The sequence below is a fragment of the Dipodomys ordii genome, unplaced genomic scaffold (genome assembly GCF_000151885.1).
Source record: "Dipodomys ordii isolate 6190 unplaced genomic scaffold, Dord_2.0 Scaffold17, whole genome shotgun sequence".
NCBI lineage: Eukaryota > Metazoa > Chordata > Mammalia > Rodentia > Heteromyidae > Dipodomys > Dipodomys ordii.
In genome coordinates, this window is record NW_012267233.1 from 15,029,766 (window position 1) to 15,041,277 (window position 11,512).

General features: G+C 39.5%; 1 protein-coding gene across 2 annotated transcripts in view; it reads right to left on the minus strand.

The window, feature by feature from the left end:
- The window catches only part of Ndufaf6 (NADH dehydrogenase (ubiquinone) complex I, assembly factor 6), a 25,946-nt gene that overhangs the window by 4,209 nt on the left and 10,225 nt on the right, over positions 1-11,512 (minus strand). For both annotated transcript variants that reach the window (XM_013012376.1, XM_013012377.1), the window contains 5 exons: positions 10,140-10,196; positions 6,403-6,505; positions 5,286-5,419; positions 3,242-3,343; positions 614-670 (listed from right to left, as the gene is read on the minus strand). In XM_013012376.1, the coding sequence (XP_012867830.1) occupies positions 614-670; positions 3,242-3,343; positions 5,286-5,419; positions 6,403-6,505; positions 10,140-10,196 (453 nt within the window). The remainder of the gene's footprint in view (positions 1-613; positions 671-3,241; positions 3,344-5,285; positions 5,420-6,402; positions 6,506-10,139; positions 10,197-11,512) is intronic.

The window sequence follows — 11,512 nt, forward strand, 5'->3', positions numbered from 1 at the left end:
GCTTTTTTCTTTTTGCTTATGTGGGGTTGAGGAATTGAACCCAGGGCCTCTTGCATGCAAGGCAAGCGCTCTACCACTGAGCCACCTTCCCAGCCCCAAAATCACATATTCTTATAAGAACTCTATCCTATCTCGGTCCTGCGACTCTTACTTAAAAGAGTCCAAGAAACTCTATTACATTTTTTTCCCCCCAGGTTATTCTGATGTAGTCAACTCAGCTTTGGTCTGTGAAACACTATTAGGGAACGAGTGCTACAATATGGTTAGGGCATTCTGAAGGAAAAGAATGGAGCAGAAGGAATATCTATAGAGCTGAAACCTCATAATCCTACAGAGCAGTTTTTCCGGTAATTCCCCCTTTTAGTAGATCCTTTGTCCAAAGAGGCAAAACAGACTCAACACAGTACTATTGTAGAGTCAGTGTTAGTGATAACTCTAGCAAATGCAGGTGTGACCATTACTAAAATCATCATGTAACTAATGAAGCCACCAGAAGGGAGGGAAACAAAACCAAACACTCCCACACAAGAACTACACTGGGAACTTTATAAACCCCAAAAGATCACACATATGTGCTTCTGTAATTATTCTCCTCCTCTGCTAATGTACTTACTGTGTGAAGAAAAGCAGGAAACGCTTTCACAGGAACACTTTTGTGGAAGGACCTTGCCTAAAGGGAAAAGGAAAGTAGTTTGCAATACTTCTCCCTCTTAAAAGTGAACACAAAGCAGCACCAGAAGTGGTACAATACTATTAAGGCCCTCTCCCCCAAATAAGAAAATAGTTCATCTGAAGAATGAAGATTAGTTTCTAAAACCTAATGGACACAGGAAAAAGTAACTGTTTAAACTATATTTAAAATACTATCCTTGGGCTGGGAATGTGGCTTAGTGGTAGAGTGCTTGTCTAGTATGCACGAAGTCCTAGGTTCAATTCCTCAGTACCACATCCACAGAAAAAGCCAGAAGTAGTGCTGTGGCTCAAGTAGTAGAGTGCCAGCCTTGAGCAATAAAAGATCAGTGCCCAAGCCCTGAGTTCAAGCCCCAGGGCTGGCCAAAAAAAACCCCAAAAAACCCAACCATCCCCCCCTCTTTTTTTGGTCGGTCGTGAGGCTTGAATTCTGGGCTTGGGCATTATCCCTCAGCTCTTCCACATAAGGCAAGTATTCTACCACTTGAGCCATAGCAACACATCTGGTTTTCTAGTGGTTTATTGGAGATAAGAGTCTCACAGACTTTCTTGCCTGGTCTGGCTTTGAACTAGGATCCTCAGATCTCAGCCTCCTGAGTAGCTAGGATTAAAGGCCTGAGCCACCGGCGCCCGGCTCCAACCATCCTTGATATTCAGTGCTGACCTCCTTTCCAAGTAACAAGCCTGCCATCTTCAATAGCCCATCTTCTTAAATGTCTATAAAAATCTCCAAATTCACCCAGGCACAAGTGGCTTATGTCTACAATCCTTGCTGCTGAAGAGGCCAAAATCAGAGATTGAGCTTCAAAGCCAATCCAGGCAGAAAAGTAATCAATCTTAAATTAACCAGCAAAAAGCTGATTTAGAGGTATGGCTCAAGTGGCATTATCAGCAGTAAGTAGAAAAGATGAGAAAGCACAAGAGCTCTGAATTGAAGCCCTACTTCCCCCAAGGGGAAAAGAAAAGAGAGAGGGAAGGACAAAGGAAGGAAAGAAGGAATGGAGGAAAAAAGGGAGAAAATTTTTAAAAAGGAAGAAAGAGGAAGGTGAAAAGGAGAAAAAATAAAACCAATCATTTTCAGTAGCTAGTCCAAAAGATCAGAAACAAACATACCATTACTTTGGAAGGGTATCTCTAAATAATATCAACATCATATACTTGTGAAAGAACAACTAAAGTAATACGCAGAACTCAGTTCAAGTGCCAAATTAGAGAATAAAGGGAAAAGAAAGTTTCAAGGAGGGGTTGGGAAGGTGGCTAAGTGATAAAGCGCTTGCCTTGCATGCTTGAGGCCCTGGGTTCAACACCACATAAGCAAAAAGAAAAAAGCCGGAAGTGCGCTGTGGCTCAAGTGGTAGAGTGCTAGCCTTGAGCTGAAGAGCTGAGGGACAGTGCCTAGGCCCAGAGTTCAGGCCCCATGACCAGACCCAAAAAAAACAAAAACAAAAAACCAGAAAGCTTCAAGGAGAAAAAAAGCATCAATGGTGTCACAGGGAGAAGAATGATAAAAAACAAGATTTTTTTGTGATGGTCATGGGGCTTGAACTCAGGGCACTCAGGCAGGGACTCAGGCACTGTCCCTCAGCTTTTGTACACTTTAATCCACAGTACCATTTCTGGCTTTTTGGTAGTTAACGGAGATAAGTGTCTCATGGACTTTCCTACGAAGACTGGCTTTGAATCTCAACCTTCAGACAGTCTCCTGAGTAGCTAGGCTTATAGACAGGCATAAACTATGGATGCTTGGCTATGAAAGATAATGTGAAATGAATACTCAGTTTGACAATAAGATTATTTACTAGTGACTACTTATCAGTGTTGGCAAAATAGAAGCCAAATTAGAACAGAATGAGCATGCCAAGATGGAGAGGGCCTCTACTAGAAATAAGTACAGGCCACTTCTTCAACAAGTTCCTGGGAAAAAAAAATAAGAAACAGAGGGTCAGTGAGCTGACTATAAATTCAGTTATGAGAAGGCAAACAATACCAAATAAAGGACCACTAAGGATGGGAGGTCCTAGAAGACAAGGAGAGACACCTCTGTGTCTGTGGATGGTACAAAAGAGACCAGCTGAGAAAGCTCAAATTTCACTTAGTATTTATCTGCTGAAGAAGAACTAGATTTTTTTTTTTTGGTCTAGTGTGGGGCTTGAACTCAAGGGGTTGGACACTGTCCCTGAGTTCTTTCTTGCTCAAGTCCAGCACTCTACCACTTTGAGACACAGCACCACTTCCCGTTTTTAAGTGGTTAACAGGAGATTCATGGGGACTTTTCTGCCCTAGTTGGCTCGAAACAGGATCCTCAGACTTTAGCCTCTTGAGTAACTAGGATTACAGGTGTGAGCCACCAGCACTTGGCTGGAATATGTGTGTGTGTGTGTGTGTGTATTTTTTTTTTTTAAGGCGGGAAGATTTACGAAGTGCCTTAAGTAAATTTACTAGAAAATAAATAAAAAACTGTCAAGGTAAGAATACTATAACCATACTATAGGAACAGCTATGTCTATGAATAACAATTTCTTAAATAACTGGGCAAAAAGAGATAACTTACATGCTTTATGTGTAAGTGTGCCTGGCTGGCAATGTCATATATTACATCTCTCATGTTTTTATTTTGGTTCCTCCGTAGAAAGTCCTCTTGGGAAACACCATGCTGTGTAAAAAAAATATACTTTATGCTAGACATTTCCAAGCACACTTAAATTAACATAGCTCAGCTGGGTACCAGTGGATCATGCCTGTAATCCTCACTACTCAGAAGGCTGAAATCTGAGAATTCCAGTTTGAAGCCAGATCAAGCAGAAAAATCCTGGAGACTCTGACCTCCAACTAACCAGCAAGAAACATATGGCTTAAGTAGAAGACCACCAGCCTAGAGAAAAAAAAAACTAAATGAAAGTACAATGCCAGGATGCAAGCCCCAGCACTTACACATGCAAAAAAAAAAAAAAAAAAACCACCAAAAAAAGAACAAAAAACAAAAAAACTCACCAGCTCAGCCAAGCTCACACCTAGAATCCTAGCTACTTTGGGGACTTAAAGTGGAAAATCTTCAAGTGATTCCTTCTTAATAATGAGCTGGATGGGATAGACCAAACAAATTATATCATAACTTAGCTAGGTGCCAGTGGCTCATGCCTGTAATCCTAGCTTCTCTGGAGGTTGAAATCTGAGGATCATGGTTCAAAGCCAGCCCAGGCAGGAAAGTCCATGAGACTCTTATCTCCAATAAACTACTAGAAAACTGGAAGTGGTGCTATGGCTAAAGAGGTAGAGCCTAGCCTTGAGCTGAAGAGTGCAAGGACAGTGTCCAAGCCCAGAGTTCAAGCCCCATGACCAACAAAAACAAACACAAAAAAACAAATTATACATCACAACTCAAAAATTAACATAACTCAAGAAAACAGGTAGATCAGAATACAATATACAATGTCTATTTTTTTTAATTTTAAATTATTTATTTCTTTTTGGCAGTACTGAAGTTTGAAGTCAGGACCTTGAGCTTGCTAGGCTATCAGCACTACTTGAGCCATACCTCCAGCCCTGTTTTTTGCTGGTTATTTTCAAGATAGGATCTCATAAACTTTTCTGCCTAGGCTGGCCTCAAACCTCCATCCTTTCACTCTCACTGTCCCAAGTAATCTGTATTACAGGTGAGAGTTACCAGTACCCATCTATAATGTCTACTTTTTAACTAATGTGTGTACATATGAATGTAGAAATAACAGAAAAAAATACAGAAAATTTGAAGCAACAGACAAACAATAACAATAAAGCAAAACAATAAAGCAAAAATTCTGACTAGCTTTTTTTGTGAGTTAGTACAGGGGCTTGAACACAGGGCCTTGTTCTCTAGCTTGGATTTTTCGCTCAAGGTTAGCACTCTACCACTTAAGCTACAACTCCACTTCCAGCTTTTTGCTGGTTAGAGATACTGTCTGCGTGGGCTAGCTTTGAACCAGGATTCTCAGATCTCAGCCTTAGTAGCAAGGATTTATAGGTGTGAACCACTGGTACTAAGCCTCAGAAAAAAAGAAAAAGGATTATTTCTCCTAATAACAAACAAACAAACAAAAAAACGACCAGGCCCCAATAAGAACTAAGAATACTTACTATAATTGTTTGGAAGGAGTAAAATATTATTATGAAGCTTTACTAAATGATGTTCTCTGGACCTTGTTCCCTCACAGCCCTTCTAGAGATTTACTGTACCTGATAGATACAATTCTAACTCACTAAAAAGGACAAAGGAAGAAGCAATGAACATTCCTTTCAAAGCAGCTAATAAGAATAGATTAGCAAAGAAATAAGATAGAACTTTCCTCCCAGCATTACTGAAGTGATTTATTAGAGGGTGTAAAGTTTTTTTTTTTTGGGGTCCGGTCGTGGGGCCTGAACTCTGGGCCTGGGAGCTGTCCCTCAGCTCTTCAGCTCAAGGCTAGCACTCTACCACTTGAGCCACAGTGCCACTTCCGGCTTTTTTCTTTTTGCTTATGTGGTGCTGAGGAATCGAACCCAGGGCCTCAGGCATGCAAGGCAAGCGCTCTACCACTGAGCCACCTTCCCAGCCTAGAGGGTGTAAATTATACCCTTACCAGCATACAAATATCCATGGGAAGAAACACTTTTCTTCTGCTCCCATGATAAGGAGTTGCTCTCAAAACAGTGACAATGCCTTGTGCTTTTCCAATGTGACTTGCAGCATGATCTGCATGAAGATTCTTTATTCCTAGGGTTTTAAAAATTAAAAAGCCTGCTGTATTCTAAGTAGATAACAAATCAATAGAAACAGCAGAGAGAAATCAGTTGAACACATAAAAGAAGATATTTGTATCTGGAAAACAAGGTTTATGAGAGGAAAAGTGAATGAAAGGAAAAGTGGCCAATTTCCTAGTAGGTATTAGAATCTCAATTGTAGAAAAAAATTTTCCCCCAACTTGGGCACACCAAGAACACATTTAGAATTGTCATCAGCTATCATGGTAATTCATTATAAATCTTCCATTTCTTCTCTATGCAGTTCCCATATGACCTCATTTCATGTATACACTTAAAAATATTCGGCTTTTTACCTCCTCCTTTCAATATGATGGCAAACATGTCACCAGGGGTGCAGGCACAAGAGACCTGGCTGAACTATTCAATGGAGACCTCTACTAGTCTTTTGGGGTAACATAAAATATATTACCTTCTTTGAATGAGATGGTATTGTCCTTGCCCAAATAATTTCCTCATTGTATTAAGACATCACTAACTTGGAACGAAGTCAGAGGAGGAAAAGTATCATCTAAAAAGTTTTTTAAAGGAGGAGAAAGAAAAATCTCATAAAAACTTTCGTAAGTGTAGTTTTGTATCTTCTACTTGATTTAATATGGAAAAGTACTATTGACAGAGAAGAGTCAGAGTACAGGACTTTCAAATCCTAATATGATAGTGAAAGAGTAAAGCCATCTGCAATTACCAGACATTAACTATAGCATTCCCATGAAATACCTAAACTACTTTTACGAGAGCCTGAAGATTTAAAATAGTTTGGACCGCAAAGAAAGACATATATTTCCTTCCTTGCTTCTTAAACAAAAAAGTAGTTATCTTATGGATAGTGTAAAAAATGTCAGTAATAAATTGGACAGACTGTCAAATTAGTAAAAGAGTGGAATCTGGAAGGCATTTTATTTGAAAAGAGTAGTATAAAATAGAAAAATAACTTACCCAATATTTCTAGTGTTAAGTAAAGAAGAGAGCTTTGTGTGTTTTCAGCATAATTTTCAAGTTCCTGGATATTACGGTATGCTTTATCATCCAAATTTTTTTCCTATAGTCAAAGGAAATACAAAAAGCTTGCTGAATTATCAATATCTTATAAAGAGAAGACGTTAGGGCCAGTTGCCAGTGGCTTATGCTTGTAAACCTAACTACTTAGGAAGCTCAGATCTGAGGATAACAGTCTGGGCAGGAAAGTCTTATCTCCATTTAAGTACCAAAAAGCTGGAAATGGAGATGTGTAAAATGCTATCTTTAAGCACAAAAGCTCAAGGACAGCTCACAGGTCCTGAGTTCAGGCCCTTGGACCAACCAAAAAGAAGAAAAAAAATTAAGAAAATATACTAGCTCTGAAAAACTAAGATTATTTAGCATATTTAAGATTAAAAATGACTTTAAAATCTTATACATTCTATACTTACAAATCACCTATCAAAATAATACTCAGGAATAACCAAAATATACAGTGTTGGCTTGATTTTAATTCTAAAACGCAAAGTATCAAAAGACACTGAACTGAGCTTGATAGATAGTAACTCTATGTTTAACTTTTGTAAGAACTGCCAAACTTTTTCCAAAGTAGGTACACCATTTTATATTCCCATAAGCATTGTATGCAAGGTTCCAATTTCTCTACATTTTCCCTAACACTTGCCATTCATCTTTTTTTTTTTTATTATGGCCATCCTGATGAGTGGATAAGAATTTTCATCATCCTAATCATTTGACTATTCTTTTCCAACATTACAGCCTTGTAGTTAAGTTTCAAAATTAGAAAATGTATCTTATAACTTTGTTCTTTATCTAAACTGGTTTGGCAGCTGGTTACTAGTGGCTTACATCTGTAATCCTAGCTACTTAGGAGGCTGAGACCTGGAGAAGATAGATTTAGCCAGACTAGATATAAAAGCCTACAACATTCTATCTTCAATTAACCAGCAAAATGCTACACTGACAGCATGGCTTAAGTAGCAGAGTACAAGCTGATGAGTAAGCATAGGGCTCTGAATGCAAACTCTGGTACTGGACAAAACCCAACAATAAAAAAACGTTTGGGGGGCTGGAAAGGTGGCTCAGTGGTAGAGTGCTTGCCTTGCATGCATGAGGCCCTGGGTTCGATTCCTCAGCACCACAGAAGCAAAAAGAAAAAAAAGCCGGAAGTGGTGCTGTGGCTCAAGTGGTAGAGTGCTAACCTTGAGCTGAAGAGCTGAGGGAAAACGCCCACGATGGGACCCCACCCCCCCAAAAAAAAAACTGTTTTGGCTATTCTGGGTCCTTTGCATTTCTCCGTAAGTTTTAAGATACTTTGTCAATTTGAGCAAGAAAGAAAAGCTCGAATTTTGATAAGGATTACCTTAAATATCTAGATAGATGCTTGATCTAGTCCTTATCTTTTAAATATTCTCTTCTTCAAATACTACAAGTTTTTTTTTTTTAAACAGGAAAAGGTATCTGTCTTGAGTTCTTTAATTTTGTCTTGTAAATAACAGGAAATTACCATAAGAACAATTTTCTTCTCTTTGTTTTATTTTTTTAAGATGCTGATCCTGGGGCTTGAACTAAGGATTTTGGCACTGTCCCTGAGCTTCTTGCCTCCCCTCTCCCAACCAAGGCTAGTGCTTTACCACTAGAGCCACAGTTCTACTTCCAGCCTTTTTGCTAGTTAGTTGGACATAAGTCTCATGAACTTTCCTGCCAATGCTGGCTTCAAACCACAATCCTCAGATCTCAGCCTTCTGACTAGCTAGGATTACAGATGTGAACCACTGGAGCCTGGCATATCAGATTTTCTTAGTGCTAATTCATTCTGTAGGCTGAGTGAACAATCCCATCCTTTTTTTTTTTTTTTTTTGCCAATCCTGGGGCTTGAACTCAGGGCCTAGGCACTGTTCCTGAGCTTCTTTTGTTCAAAGCTATCGCTCTACCACTTAAGCCACAGTGACACTTCAGGCCCAAACTGTTTATGGGGTGCTAAGGTATTGAACCCAGGGCTGCATGCATGCTAGGCAAGCACTCTACCAATAAGCCACATTCTCAGCCATGCAATTCCATTTTTAATGTTTAAATAAATCATTATCTCTCTTTTTGGATTATTATTAGTACAGTTTAAATTATGAACAGAACAGATGTTTAGCTAAGTAAACTAAGTATATGATAAACAGAAATGCATCAGAAAGATTATACAAGTAAGGTCAGGCCAGAACCAGTCAAGGCCTTGGACCCCGAACTCCATTCTTTTTGTTATTGTTGTTGGTGGTTATGGGGCTTGAACTCTGGGCCTGGGTGCTGTCCCTCAGCTCTTCAGCTCAAGGCTAGCGCTCTACCACTTGAACCACAGCACCACTTCCGGTTTTCTGAGTTGTTTATTGGAGATAAGAGTCTCACAGCCTTTCCTGCCCAGGCTGGCTTTGAACCATGATCCTCAGATCTCAGCCTCCTTGAGTAGCTAGGATTACAGGCGTGAGCCACTGGCGCCTGGCTTAGAACTCCATTCTTCTAAGTATTGAGTATAGGATTCTACTCATTGGATTTGTCATTTTTTTTTATTCCCTCTATTATCTGAACACAGAATCAAGTAATGGATTGAATATAAAGGGTTATATAGGGACATTTGGTAACAAGAAGTTACTAGTACCATTTTAAACTATGGTAATTGTACTCTGGCTATATTCTAAGAAATCCTCATCTTTTTTAGATACATATGCATTTGTAGGTCAAATGATGTGTGGTATTTATTTAAAAATAATCTAATGTGGCCAGACACCAGTGGCTCATGCCTGTAATGCTAGCTCCTGAGGCCTGAGGTTCCAAGCCACCGGCACCAGAAAAATCATGAGTCTCTTATTTCCAATTAACTGCCAAAAAAAGCTGGCTCCAGTGGTAGAGTACTAGTCTTGAGTGAAAAAGTTAAATAGTGCTCGAGCCCCTAGTTCAAGCCCCAGTACCAGCATAAACACACGCATACACACACAAAATAAGAGATGGTGACAGATACATTAAAGCGTAATTTCCATTTTAAAAAGAAACATCCAGGCTGAGAATGTGGCTTAGTGGTTCAGTATTGACTAGCATGCATGAAGCCCTTGGTCGATTCCTCAGTACCACATAAATAGAAAAAGCTGGAAGTGGCACTGTGGCTCAAGTGGTAGAGTGCTAGCTTTGAACAAAAAGACGCTCAGGGACAGTACCCAGGCCATGAATTCAAGCCCCAGAGCGGGCAAAAAAAAAACAAAAAACAACAAACAAACAAAACCATCCAGCTATTTTCTGGGTGCTGGTGGTTCACATCTGTAACCCTAACTACTCAGAAACCTGAGATCTGAGGACTATAATCCAAAGACAGAGAAAGAAAATTGTGTGAGACTCTTAGCTTCAGTTAATCATCAAAAAAGGAGGAAGTAGAGCTGTGGCCCAAGTGTAGAATACTAGGCTTGAGCAAAAGAGCTCAGAGACAGTGCCCATGCCCCGAGTTCAAGCCCTAGGGATTAGCACAAAATAAAACCAAACAACAAAAACAAAAAAAAAACAGTAGAGCTGCTTGTGCATACATACACATGCCTCGGCCTGGTGTGCCTGACTCTACTTATTGTGCCCAGGTGGGGCAGCAGAGGGCTAAAGGGATGTAGGCTATACATATACATACACATATTAAATATTATAAGACTTGTCAGATAACTTCAACTTACTCTTTCATCAATGATTTTCATAAGCCATCTTTTAGTCAGGTTATGTCTTTTTACAGCCTAAAAAACAAGAGGGTTCTAAGTTTTTATAAAGTACTAGAAATGACTTCTGTATCTCTGAATAAAACAGACAAACCAGATGCACTGTGGGGTTAAGGGGACATTCAACATAGCTACGTTAAATATCAGGATAAAGGGAAATTATCTCTAGAATAGTATTTCAAAACATTTCCAAGATAGTATTTGCAATACTTTTCTGATAATAGTCTCTTTTTATCCTGCATTTAACTATTCCATTTTCAAATATAAACAAGAACACCAAGCTTCTTTATTATATGATGTATCCCTTCAGTGGTTACATATTATCTATAAACTTTGGGTCATAAAATTTACAGAATCTATTAGTAAAAATTACTGCAACTCCAAAGGAAGAAAGGAAGGAGGGAAGGAGGAAGGGAGGCAGGGAAGGAGGGAGGAACGGAGGGAGGGAGGGGAGGAAGGAAGGAAAGAACCCTAATGCCTAACACCATAAAAAAACAAACAAATGATCAGGGTGCCAGTGGTTCATCCTGTAATCCTAACTGGTCAGGAGGTGGAGTTCTGAGGATCGAGTCTTGAAGCCAGCCCAGACAGGAAAGTCTGTGAGACTCTTATCTCCAATTAATCACAGAAAAAAGCCAGAAGTTGAGCTGTAGCTCAAGTGGTAGAGTGCTAGCCTTGAGCAAAAGAAGCTCAGGGAAGGCACCCGGGCTCAGAGTTCAAACCCCAAGACCAGCAAAAACAAAAAAATCCAAAAAACGAGTGAATGAACAAATGAACAAAACAGGACAAAAATGTTAATAGTAGGTGAGTCTGGGATACAGAAGTGTACTTCATACTGTTTCCTGGAATTTTGAAAACAATGCTGTTTTGTTTTGGCCAAAATTAACACTTAGTAATAATAAATAATAAATAAATAAAGTAGTGAAGGTCTTAGATGCTGTATACCTAATACTCTCAGATGTCACTGAATGGAAGGGTAAGCATGCTTATCCACCCACATTTGTGGGACAAAGAGGAATGGAGAACAGAGCCCTCTTTGTCTGGCAGGAGTCTGATGGAGGATAAACTGGCTATGTGAAGTTAGATCCAAACTATTCTCAGCACTGCTACTGTTACATAGAACTCCCCATGGGCTGCTTCTGCAAATCTCAGCAATCACCCTGCTCGTTACCACTCCTGCTCTTTTATTGTATATGTGTCTGAGATGGACATGGTTGATCTTTGTAACCACTATGAAGCACTGTTTATGGCATATAAACAAACTCAGTAAATACACATACATACACTTTTTATTTCGTCGGTCATGAGCTTCAACTCTGGCCCTTGATGCTGTC